Consider the following 12,795-nt stretch of genomic DNA (forward strand, 5'->3'; position numbering starts at 1 on the left):
CCCCTCCACCTTCCTCCTCCCCCCACCCCCTGCAGTTAATACACTGACCTAATACCAGCTTGCTCTGTCCTGGACCAACAAGTACCTCCCCTACTCAAGCCCCCAATTATCTGCAAAGACTTCACACCCAAGACAACAACTGGTCCCAGCTCTGCTGCTTGGCTCCCAATCCCAGGCTGAGAACATAGCCAGCTCAGCAGCCTGGATGGACAACGCCTGCTCCCCTTTCCTCCTTTCCTCCTGTGTGTTTTAAAGAGCATCCAAAGAGAAGATAATTAGAACCTGCATGAAAACCCATTGGTGGGCAGGAGGAAAGAAAATTGTGGTGACTTAGGGACGCCACTGAATGTTTATGGGAATGCTTTTGTGGGTAACATGGCAATAAAAGAGAGGCCCCTATAAAATGCCACATTCTTCAAAGCTCTTTATAAACAACATTCTCTTTTAAGGAGTGGGGGGCTCAGTCATGCTCCTTCCTCATCATTTCGCTTCCAACAAGTGAAAGGAATTCTAATGATAGCATCTCCTAGTAGTGCAGGCATTTACAGAGCCAAGTGCACAGAAATATCCACATACTTACATGTATGCACACAAGCACACACATACACACGTGCAGGAGAGATAAAAAAAAAAAGAAGGAGGCATGGGGAGATCTTTATATGGTACAGCTGTGTAGTGCGGGGGGGGGGGGCGGGTGGTGGTGGCAGGACAGACATCTTACTAACCCTATTTGGGTCTTCTGACTGGTTGTATTAAGCATACATACTTGAACTCCAAAGCCAGTCTGGTCCCACTCTCCTGAGTGAGCACCCGGTGCTATCTCTATACCATCAAGGTAAGGGCATGCCTGTGTGCTCTGCTTCCCATGTCCCTCCTGTGTGAGAGGCTCCAGGACATGCATTCCAGAGTGGCCCTCTCCGGGAGCCAGTTGTGGGCAGGTAACCGAAGCTGCCTTCTGCCTTGCTGTTAATAAGAGTAATTGGCGCACCACGGAGGGCCTGCTACAGTGCTGTGATTTGCCCAGTATGGAGGTCTCCCCTGACCAGATGTGTCGGCAGCGGTGATAGAAATATTTTCCACATGAGCCTGCCTCTCGCCTGCTTAAGTGCTCTGGGCTGAATGAGGTGGGCCCATTTGTCATTTACTCCACACAGTAAAAAAATCAACAGGGAAGTCGCAAACTTTGACTTCAAGCAGAGACCAGTGGTCTGCTTTCGGCGGTCAGCATTTCTAATCTACTAGGCATCTTCGCTTCTCTCTCAAGAGCTCTGTTCCCCCAGAGGCTACGCACAGCACAGCGCAGAGGGCTTGGGTAACTAACAGGCAGGCAGCCTGGGACAAATGACCACCCCAGCCTTGCAGCATGGGCGTGGGTTGGGGAGCACGCCCGGGAGCACGGAAGCACGCTTAGGGGAAGAAGCAATTACATTAGCTTTCAGGGTTCTCTTGGCCCCTGACAAGGCAAACAAAAGGCAAAGCCGGGAAGTGGCCTTGTGGCCCTTTTAAAAGATATAGAGACGTAAAAGTCACTAGGCTTTTCAAGGAGGAGGACGGGTTCAGGAGCAAGGCTGCATTTGGATTATTCTTGTCTCTGAGAATTTCCATCCGAGTTAGAAGTGAAGGAGTAGAGGAAGATTCAAAGTTGGTGCCCGCTCATTTGCAGGGCAGGGTGGAGACATTAAGTGCTCCCTCCTCCCTACTCAGTGATTAACACTTCCAGACTCTGCTCCCATCAAGACCGTCTCTTGGAGGTATCGGTCATATCCAGAAACATACCCAGCAAACACAGGAGCCAGATCGATAAGAAGTTGTCCTCACAGACACTAAGACATGCCCTTCTGTTTTTCCCCTGTCAGATCTGGGCATACCACTCTTTCCCCTCCACACCCACGGCAGAAAGCAAACTGCAGGTTTACCCATGCACATCAAAGAGAAGGAGGAGAAATTACGGCATGAGGGCAGGGGGAGAAAGGTAATCTCTCACCCATGCAGATTCTCTCTGAACACAAGAGGAGAAAAGCCTCAAAAGCAGTGTCCGTCGTCCTGCATCAGCACCAGACCCTACTGGAATCTCACACGCATTCCCCCAGACCCCTGAAAACAGCAGAAGAAGAATGCATGCCTTAGACATCTGTCACCCAGGCCATGGCAGGTCCCCAGGGAGGCAACTGCGTGGACAGGCTCAGCATGAGATTTTAGAAAGCATAGGCTCCTTCAAGAGGAATAGAAATTTCCCTGCAAGAAAAACCTAAAACAAAGTCATAGAAAGCATTATTCTTTACACACCACAAAAACCTATTCCCCGATCCCTCTTCGTAGACAGAAGGGGAAATTTAATGCTGACAAAAATATAACTTCTGACAAGATATTTTATTTGGCTTACCTCTCCCCCAGGTCTTGCTAACATTGCTGTCTCAGTGTGGAACAATGTTAATAACAGGTAGCTGACAAACATTATTATCCAGAGTCAAAGCTACCCTGGAGGAGACTCCGTCTGCCAAGTGCTAACGCTAGCAGATGCACTTGTGTCTCAGGGATTCCAGCCTGGAGTTCCGTAGGCACCGCGCTGGTTCCCTGGCTCTTTTCCCCCACTGTACTACCCCGTGCTCTGAGCTCAGCCTCTGCTCTGAAGAAAACTGGTAAGCTGATCTCTTCATGTAATAACTTCTCCTGGCTGGGGGAGGGGACAGGAGCCAGCTGGGAGCTGGGGGGCTGCCTTTAACAGAAAGCAGAAAAGGGGAGGGACAGAAATGATCAATGTGGAGCGTGCATCTGGCCTCATTCATGAAAAGGGGTCCAAGGTAAGCACTCAGAATGAATGCAGGGGGATGGCTCTGCCTCCTCCACTGAGGCAGGCAGGAGGCAGTGGGCTGCAGCAGGAGGAGCTGCAGGCAGGCAGACTGGAGAAGCCAGGAGACCCGGGGCATGCACAAGTTGCCAGCCCTGGGATATAGTTTATTTTTCCCACTGGCCCCAAGTCAAGAGGTGGGTGGATGGCTTCTGCATTCCCCTTTCCATCCATTTGATAGTTGTAGAAATCTAGGCAAAGACACCACCATCAAAAGGCAGCATGGGAAGTAGTCACCAGCATGCCACTTGCTTGTCATATGACCAGGAATGGATGTGAACGGGGAGCCACTGTGTCCCCCTTCTGCTGCATTCCTGGGTTGTGGTACTTAAACCAGTATATTAAGGAATTATTGTAGAGGGTGTAAAAATAAGGTGTAAAGTGGGGACAAGAGAACTCTGGGTGGTAGTGTTGTCAAGAAGGCGTAAGGAGACTCTTAGCAGACTCAGAGTGACCATCAGAGTGGAATTGGGGGACACATGGAGGAGAGAGGTTTGCACAGACCTGCAGAAGCCTGAAGAACTCCAAACATCAGCTTTGTTCTGTAATAGTATGATTCAAAGTCCAAAGTGGGTTGCAATGTACCAAGTAATGGATTCTGCCTATGAAGGCACACAAAAGCATTCTGAGGGTACTGGTGGCCAGGGAGAACAGGGTGGCATCTGACCAGTAGAAATAGCTCCAGTACTAGAATCAGACATGTGTTGGTTCAAAACCCACTTCTATAATTAACACCCTTGAGCCGTGATGGTCCCTCCTGTGAAATGGAGAAATGTCACCCAATGGTCAGAAAGATACTTCAGAGGTCACATAGGCACATGACTTGGCACAATTTGTGCCATAGAAGTTCTGGAAGTGCCAGGCTTTGTCTTTGGCCTGATTTAAGTTCAGAACTCAACCCCAGAAAGTAAATTAACAAACACTTGAAAGCCCTGGGTTACAGGCATTATTCTGCACAAAAGAGGAACCGGTGAGCCTAACTACAGTTTGCAGCCTCTGATTACCACTGGCACTGGCCATATGGTGACATATTACCAGTGAGATTTCTAGGAGGACCTGCATGGAAAGCACTTAGAATTCCTTTCCAGAGAATCAAGAGAACGGAGGATGCAGTGGTCCCCATATCCACAAACTGTACTTCCATGGCCACTTGAGCCCGAGAGTCAGGTTTTATAAACCATTCTGTTTTCCATCCATTCTCCTGACAAGAACACTTGGGGTTCCCATGGTCCCACCCTAGCATCCTCAACAACTATTCTTCAGGCTATAGGGTTGCCCACAGTGACCAAGGAATGCGGCAAGGAGAAAGAAAGAAATGAATAGGGTTTACTTTATTTTATCTTTTGCCTCTGCATCCTCTTCCTTCCTATTCATTGTCATGTGCCCGCACTAGGTCCCTTCTGCTCCCTTTTTCTAAGAGGCAGTGTTACTGACTCAGTAGCCTGCCAGAAGTACAGGCATTATTTTAGAAAGCCCAATTCCTTAAATGACCAGGGATGTTTCCTAGCCAGGGGTTGGGAAATTCCCTTCAGAGGCTCTGGTAGTAAATATTTTCAGTTTTGCAGCCCATATGGTCGTGTCTGGGGCAGCTACTTAACTATTCATAATGAACACAAGAAGTCTCAGGCGATACACACATGATAGATGTGGCTGTGTCACAGTAAAACTTTACTTGTACAAATAGTCTCTTGTTGGCCTGGAACTTTGCCCAGCAGGCCAGGCTGGTTGGTCCTCAAGCTTCCACATATCTGTCCACCTCTGCCTCCCATCCCACTGCTGCTGAGCCTATAAGCTTATATCACCATGCTTGGCTGTAGATGTGCGCTCTGGGAATCCCAAGTCAGGCCCTCAGGCTTTCAAGGCAAGTGGTTTTCCCAGCTGAGGTTGTTTCTCCAATTCTGCAAGATGATTTCTGGCAACTCCCCCCACCCCCATCATAGAAGGCCTGGAAATGTCACCAGTGGCCCCACCATCTCAAAGTACAAGAGGTCATGTTCTAGCCATTCTGTGACTTCTCAGCATCGCTAACCATGATGCCCTTTTAAGGGAATGCATGGTGAGAGATACCCAACTCAAGATTTGACCACCATTCATTATGCAATTGAGCAGCATTGTAAACACTCCCAATACTGCACAGCCGCAGTAACTATTTGTTTCCAGCACTTTCTCATCATCCTCCACAGGAATTATGTGTGCTCATGCACAACTCCCTATTCCCGTTGTCCTTGGTAACCCCCAATCTACTTTCCATCTCTATGACTCTGCCTATTCCCAGAAATGGAATGACACACGTTGTCCCCTTCTGTCTGACTTGGTTCACATAGTGTACTGCTCTCAGAACTTCCTTATGCTGTGGTGTACATCAATTCATTTTTTTAAAAGGCAGGATAATAATCAGCTGTATAGATTCACTACATTGTATGCCCTCTTGACAACGGTAACACTCCAGAGAACACAGGCTTATGAGTATGTACCGGAATCCCCGCTTTCAGTTTGTCTAGACCTAAATCTGAGAGCAGAGTTGCTGGATCCGATGGTGACTCATGGTCCCGATGCTGCCTCTTCAGTGTATCCTGCCAGCACATGCCAACACAGATGCCACCACACAATGTTTAGCTTGTTGAGAACCAAGCACACAGTTTTCCAAGGTGGCTATGCCATTGACTTCTCTATGTGCAATGTGCAAAGGTTCAGGCAGTCTTCACCCCTGGCCAGTGCTCGTCATTTCCCACCTTCTGATACCAGCCATCACAGTAGGGTGACATGCATGTCCTCTTTGAGTCACTCTCTTCCATGGCTCCCTGAGAGCCCTGCTTGCTTATTTTTTCATCATCCAACAATCTCTGAGCACCTGTAATCACAGCAACATTCAGGCTGTGACTCATCTAGTGCTGACAACAGCCTTACTGTGCTAACTTGTCTCGTGCCATACAACGGGAATGGGTAGATGGTAGGACTGGTCCACCTCACGCTCCAGAGCTCATTTCTGAATGATAGAATGGCAACAGCCACCATTTTCCTGAAAATCCTCTAGTCTCCACGACACCTCCTGGGCTGAACTGTAGACACCTGTGTTCTAGCCATTTCCCTTCTACGTCTGCTCTCCCTGGGCCAGCTCACTATTTCACAAGGGAGGTCCTCAAGCATCCTTTGCGCATCCACGGCTGCCCCTGACTAATTACAGCCAGGACTTTCCCCTGACCTTCAGACCCACAGTTGTCTAGTGTATAGGTCTATCTCCCTGGTGTGTTTCAACTTCAACAGGTCTAAAACAGACCAGCATCCCTGAAACCCAGTCTTCCTCCTGTTTCTTGTCATTGCTCCAAGAATGACATCACTATGTATGGCGGTGCTACCTGTGTGACTGCAGAGGCCGACGGTGGCACGAGTCTTCCCAACCTCCTCCTTCTTTATTTAAACCACCGCTGGGTCACACAGAGATTCTGTCTAGCCACCGCTCTGGAGCCCTGCTGTCCTGCTCTCTTTAGGTCTGCTGTTATCTCAGTATGAAAAGTCACCCCTTTTTCTTCTTCCAGTCCCTTCTCCATCAAAAATGCCAGGAAGGCACAAGTCTTGTCATGCTGATCTGAATTTTTAAAACCTCTTTAGGCCTGAAAAAATTTCTAACATAATTTAATCTGGACAGAATAGTCATGCAGGGAGACAATATCAGTTCTCTCCAATGTTAGGATCTGAAATAGCTGGAATGCAGCTATGAAAACTAAGATGTTAACACTGTGCAATAATATTAAGTTAGCTGTGGACGTGCTTCTGATTTTTCCTGTTTAAAAAAAAAAAAATCTCCATTTCCAGTTTTAGAACCCAACCAGAATCAGAATCACAGGTTTGAGGAAACAATATCATGGACGTGATGTGCCCACCTGACTACATCCACCAGGGGCGAAACTACTGACATGATACATTGCTGACAGTGTTTACCTTGGGACTTGGCTAATGTGGTAACAGCCAGATATCTCACGGGTAAAAGTTACTATTACTTTCCTTTTCCAAATTCTACTCATTACAAATGAGTCTCTAAGTCTAGTGGAATTAAGTTCCACTTCCTAGAAAGGAAGTCTCAAAGTATATTTGGGTATGTGTTAAAAAAGCATCATTATAATTAGTAAATATGTAGAGGAGATGTTTTGAGGCAGGCAAGTATTGCATTTCTTAGAGTTTTACCGATTTTAACATCTATCTGTAGATCCTGTCTGCAGCAAATTGCTACTGTGGCATTCTGGGATGATTTCTCTGTTTCCCTTATATTTCCTACATAGACAATTCACCAGTATGGAAGGTTGCCTGTCTTCTCCCATTTGCTCATTAATTATATAATTTACACTCCCCTGCTTCTTTAATGGCTCTCCCTTAGGGCTGGTACCCAAACTCCTTAAGTGATAACTCTGATCCAGTCTCTTCTGATCTTCCAGCTCCTTCCAGTCTTCTGTCCATAGCCACTCCACTCTCCAGCCATCATTACGCACAAGAAACCACCACCACCACCACCACCACCACCACCACCACCACCACGTGTCCCTGGGTTCCAAGCTTTCTTCCATGTTAGAGTCTTCTAGGACGCCATTTTCCAACCCTCACTTCCTGAGCTCCCTCTGCTCAGTGCCTCTGACAACTCAGGTCAGAGAGTTTGGATGCAGTAAGTTTTCACAGCCATTTAAATGCCCACTGGGAAGGACAACTGGGACAACTGGTGACATCCACAAAATGAGACACTTGCAGCAATGCTTTTTGGTTATTTGTGGTTTTTGAGACAGGGTTTTGTTCTGCAAAACCAGTCTGTTCTTGAGTTTTCAATCTTCCTGTCTTAGCCTCCAGGTTCCTGAGAGTTCAACATCACAGTCTACTCTGCAGCAATGAAAGCAACAACAACAACAACAATAACAAAACCGCTATGTTGTTTCCTATGTAACGATAAGAAACATTAAGATTGACTATAAAGGGATGAAGAAAAGTTGTGCCGCAGAGCGCCCACCGACTCTCATGGACATACTTCTAAGTGCTCATACATGCACTAACCACCTGCGGCTACACACACGCAGAGCCGTCAGTGACTAACGGGAGGGAGGGCGACTGAAGAGCTTCGGAGAAGAGAGAGGAACAGATGCACTACTGTGTATCTATGCTTTCTTATGTGATAGATACTTAGTCACCTGTGGAGACTTGAGCACTTGAAGTGCAGAGTCCAACTTACAGTGTGCTGTAAATGTTAACATTGGGATGATATTAAAGAACTTCATTTCATTTTTTTTTCAGTGTGGCCATTAGTGGAATTTTAAACCACCTCAAATTTCTATTGGCAAGCATTTCCATATTCCCTTCACGCTGAATGTTCAGGCACAAACACATGGCTAGTTACTGTTAAATAAAGATGGCGTGATGGTAATGGCAATAGTAAAGAGTCAATGAGTTACTACACGCAGGTCCCACTCACTGACACAAGCCTAAGCAGCACCTTTCCCAGGAGTTACACTGCATCAGACCCCTGCCCAGTTGAGGCTGGGGACCCTGGCTCCTGTGTCACCTTCTGCTCACTCTCAGTGTGGCATTTACCATCTTTTGTGGTAACTGTTAACGGAACACAGAGTGGGCCCTCTGTGACAGCTGATGTGTCTTTGTGCCCATGCTCAGACTCCACAGGGGCTGCCCTGTTCAGGGTGGGCTGAGGAAGGGAATGGGGGCATAGGAAGGTCTCACAGACACCCCTGTTTCAGTAGGATGAGTGCACAGGGCTAAGAGTTCATCTTTGAAAGCAGGAAAGGTAAAGGGGACAGGGGAGCATCCAGAACACTGTCAGGGAACACCTAAGTGACAAGAAGTGTGTGTGTGTGTGTGTGTGTGTGTGTGTGAGAGAGAGAGAGAGAGTGCACAGAGATCTACAACCATATCGTTTATATTTTATGCACTTCTGTCTTACTAAGAATAAATTCACAGTGTATTTTCCCCTCTAAAGACCTTATTTTATTTCTTGCAAAGAATGTCACTTGAAGGAAGATGGAAGGTGCAGCCTTCTTCACAGAGGCACACACTGTATAGAATACACCAGTGGCAAGGGTGGGGCCGTCAGACAGGGAAGCCGGCCCCATTCACTCGGAGTGGGAGAAGCAGGTGCTAGTAATTAACTCCTGCTTTGTGTGAACTGAAGAGCCATTAACTGGCCACAGAGCTGGGATGTGGAAAGCACAGTTCTGTTACATTTCTAGCAACTTCTCTCCATTAAAGGCAAGGGAAATAATGAGCACCTATAACAAAGGGAGCCACCCTGCCCTTGTTTTTGCCCGAAGCCTGGCTGTATGAGCACCTTCAGTCAGCAGGGCAGCTCTGTGGGCTTACAGAAGGTAGGGTGACTATGTGGCTCAGCTCAGCTGGGTTCAGGAATGAGACACAGAACCGAGAGTAGAGACCTCAACAGGACAATGTCCACGTGCCGTGGTTCATCCTAACTCTAGAGACCACAAAGAATTACCTTAGAGAAGGCAGCGAGGCCATTCATAAGTTGGCCACATTTGTTATCTCAAGAATTTGCTTGAAAGTACAGTCTCAAAATGTATTCTATGAGGCTGGAGAGATGATCCAATGGTTAAGAGCACTGTCTGCTCTTCCAGATGCCCTGAGTTCAATCCCCAGCAACCACATGGTGGCTCATAGCCATTTATAATGGGATCTGATGCTCTCTTCTGGCACACAGGTGTATATGCAGATAGAGCACTCATATACATAAGATAAATAAAATCTAAAAAAAAAAAAAAACCAAAAAACTAAAAAATGTGTTTTCTGGATTAGAATCTTCAGGGAACTTTGCAGAGATACAAATACCTGCTTCCCACCTTTTATTTACTGAACCAGGAATTCAGAGAACAGGTCTCATCAGCTGGTTATAGCACAAGCAGATGCTCATCCAGGCATCCTCAGCAGGTATTCTCTGCTCATATGTATCATTATACATCACTACTAAGTGATAGTTTTGTCTAGTCAACCTTATTTCAAATTTCAGCACATGGTATTATTTTAATTATTTAATTATTTAAGATGAGCCCACCAGATATTATAGCATATTGCCAGTATACAATAAATAAAATTCACCCAGTGAAGGAAGAGACAAGCCCCAACTAGACATGTCTGAGCATTGGTCAGTGATCATCAAGCCAGTTCAAACCAGGAAAGGAAGGACGGAAAAGGTTAGGGACATCGCTAACCATTGTGGCCAATGAACTTACTTATCTAATTTCCACCATACGTCAAAATAATTTTCTGGTGGATTAAAGAGCTCAGGCAAACAAAACAAGTCTGAAAACTGCTTAAGGAGATGGGTGAGTATTTCTATATTCTTGATATGGAAAAGACTTATATGCACGGCTCTAATAAGGTCAGAAATTAGTTTTAAAAATTACGTATTTTATGCACCTTTTAAAAAATCTCACCCATCAAACACACCATAAACAGAATTAAAAGTCTAATACCGAGTAAGATGCATACTTCACTTGTTCATTTTCTTAAGATGTCAGATCTTTTTATGGGACCCGAGAATGCAGTGATCAGCAAACCAGACACACGCAGTTCCAGTCTTTGTGGAGCTGATTGTCTCAGGAGACAATGCTAATGAAATCCAAGAAATATGCCTAATAGCACAACGCTACGGGGGCTGCAAAGGAAGGCTATGTGGTGGTCTAAGGGGCTTGTCCTCCCTCATTATGGGGATTGCCTTGCCTTGGGAGCAATAATGGCTTTTATGACAACCAGAGAGGTAGCAGGTGTGGCTGAATAGAAAGTGAGCAAGAAAGAGGCCAGCATCAGCTTGGGCCGGAGACAAAGAGGCACACCATGAAAGAGTTTTGTCCTTCGTCCAGCAAGCATCTGATGAAAGGGCAGGGGCGGCAGTTCCTAGGACCAGATTTGCATTTTGCAAAGACTACTCTGTTGTACAGAGAGGAATCAAAAGGCATGAAGAAAGGAAGCCAGGAGAGGACTCGGAAGATTACAGCCACGATCTGGATTAAAAGGAAGAAGAGCTAAAACCAGGATGGTTGAAAGGGGTGAATGACTTCCATGCAAAATTAAGAAAATATATCACGGGAAAGGGGCCATGCCAGTAATATAGCTCTTAAAAGTGTATGATCACATAGAGGCAATTTCAACAGTGAAACGTCAGATTTGACACTCAGACACAGGAGAGTGCTTGAATAAAGCATGGTATGCCCCCAAAGTAAAATCCTACCCAATTAGAGTCAGCACATCATTTAATTATTGATACTGGCACATTCTTCTGCTATGCTTTAAGGCAAAATGAGCCCACACAGTGAAGAAATCTCTCAATCAGTAGAGTCAGGATAGAGGGACAGTGATGTTCCAAAGAAGGAAGATGGGTCCTCTAGCTTCTACTGCACAAGACGAATCTAAAGTGTCCATCCATATGTTCATTGTCTATAAGAGGCTCTGTTATATAGTAATACAGTGTATGTCGTGCCTGTATATAATATTGCATAGTGTACAGTAGCAGATTATGTTAGATTACATACTTAAAAGATACTCTCAGCAAATTTCCAGTGTGAGCCATAAAACCCGAATATGAGACACTAAGTATGTCAACAGTTTGATTTAGTCACTCCATGATGTATACATATATCAGAGCATACATATATGTGATTTTTTTACCTGTCAATTAAAAATAAGAGAAAAAAATCCCAGACTGAGTAAAGCCGCCATCATGTCTCCATCCTAATCCCTGGGGTCTGGGAACATGCTATGTGTGCTGGCCAGCATTTTGTCAACTTGACACAGCTGGAACCATCAGAGACTAGGGAACCTCAATTGAGAAATGTCCCCATGAGGTTGGTCTGTAGGCAAGCCTGTGGGACATTTTCTCTGTTAATGCTTGGTGTGGAAGGGCCTAGCCCATTTGGGGTCACTGCTATCCATGGTCCCGGGTGTATAAGGAAGCAAACTGGGAAGCCAGAAAGCAGTGTTCCCTCCTAGTCTCTGCTTCAGTTCCTGTCTCCATGTTCTTTCCCTGGCTTTTCTCAACTGAAAGCTATAAACTGAAATAAACCCTTTCTCCCTAAGTTGCTTTTGGCCCATGTTTTTCTATTCTTAAAAACATGGTTTTAGATTGATTTATTCTATGTGACAGTTTTGCCTACATGTATGTATGTGTACCATGAGCATGCCTGGTGCCCATGGAGACCAGAAGAGGTCATTGGGTCCCTGGGACTAGTGTTATAGGGGGGTTCTGAGCTGCTACATGGATGCTGGGAATATACCCAGGTCCTCTGCAAGATCAACAGGTACTCTTAACCACTGAGTCAACTCCCAAGCCCCTTTGGCCAGTGTTTTATCTCAGCAATAGAAACATAACTAAGACATGGCCACGGGAAATTAAAGGAGCTGGGAGAAGTACCATGGTTAATCTGGTGAATTTATACTAGGTAGGTTAGCTTGGATTATCTAGGTGGACTCAGTTAATGACAAGGATCCCACAAGCACGACAGAAGTGGGTAGATGATGATGTCAGAGATATCTGACTTGAGAGGAACTTAGCCAACCACTGCTGGCTTTGCAGTTGAAAAAGAGCCCTGAGCTGAGAAGCACGTGCAGTCTATAGAAGCTGCAAGAGACAAGAAGGTGGGACTCTCCCCTTGAGTCTCCTAGGTATCCAGTCCTGTGAACACCTTTTTTATTTTATTATTACCACTATTATCATATTATTATTATTATATATGTATGTATGAATATGCATGTACTGCTCATATATGCCACAATATACATGAGAAGCTTAGAGGAAAACCTTCAGGAGTCAGTTCTCTCCTGCCATCTTCACATGGGCTTGGGGGTTCAAACTCAGGTCACCAGCTTGCACGGCAAGTACTGTGGTATTTGGATATAAGAGGTGAAGCTACGCAATGAAGTACCCTTGAAAATATAAAACTAAGTGAAGG

The 12,795-nt window shown here is 45.8% G+C and overlaps 1 protein-coding gene across 5 annotated transcripts in view; it reads right to left on the bottom strand.

Annotated features, from left to right (window-relative positions):
• The window catches only part of Thsd4 (thrombospondin, type I, domain containing 4), a 555,183-nt gene that overhangs the window by 171,673 nt on the left and 370,715 nt on the right, over window positions 1–12,795 (bottom strand). Inside the window, exon 1 of one of the 5 annotated variants that reach the window (NM_172444.4) lies at window positions 2,384–2,617. The exons of the other annotated variants lie outside the window; for them this stretch is intronic. Within the exon in view, the coding sequence (NP_766032.1) occupies window positions 2,384–2,455 (72 nt within the window). The 5' untranslated portion in view covers window positions 2,456–2,617. Of the gene's footprint in view, window positions 1–2,383; window positions 2,618–12,795 lie in introns of those variants that run through there. 5 annotated transcript variants of the gene reach the window in all.

The sequence above is a fragment of the Mus musculus genome, chromosome 9 (genome assembly GCF_000001635.26).
Source record: "Mus musculus strain C57BL/6J chromosome 9, GRCm38.p6 C57BL/6J".
Lineage (NCBI taxonomy): Eukaryota > Metazoa > Chordata > Mammalia > Rodentia > Muridae > Mus > Mus musculus.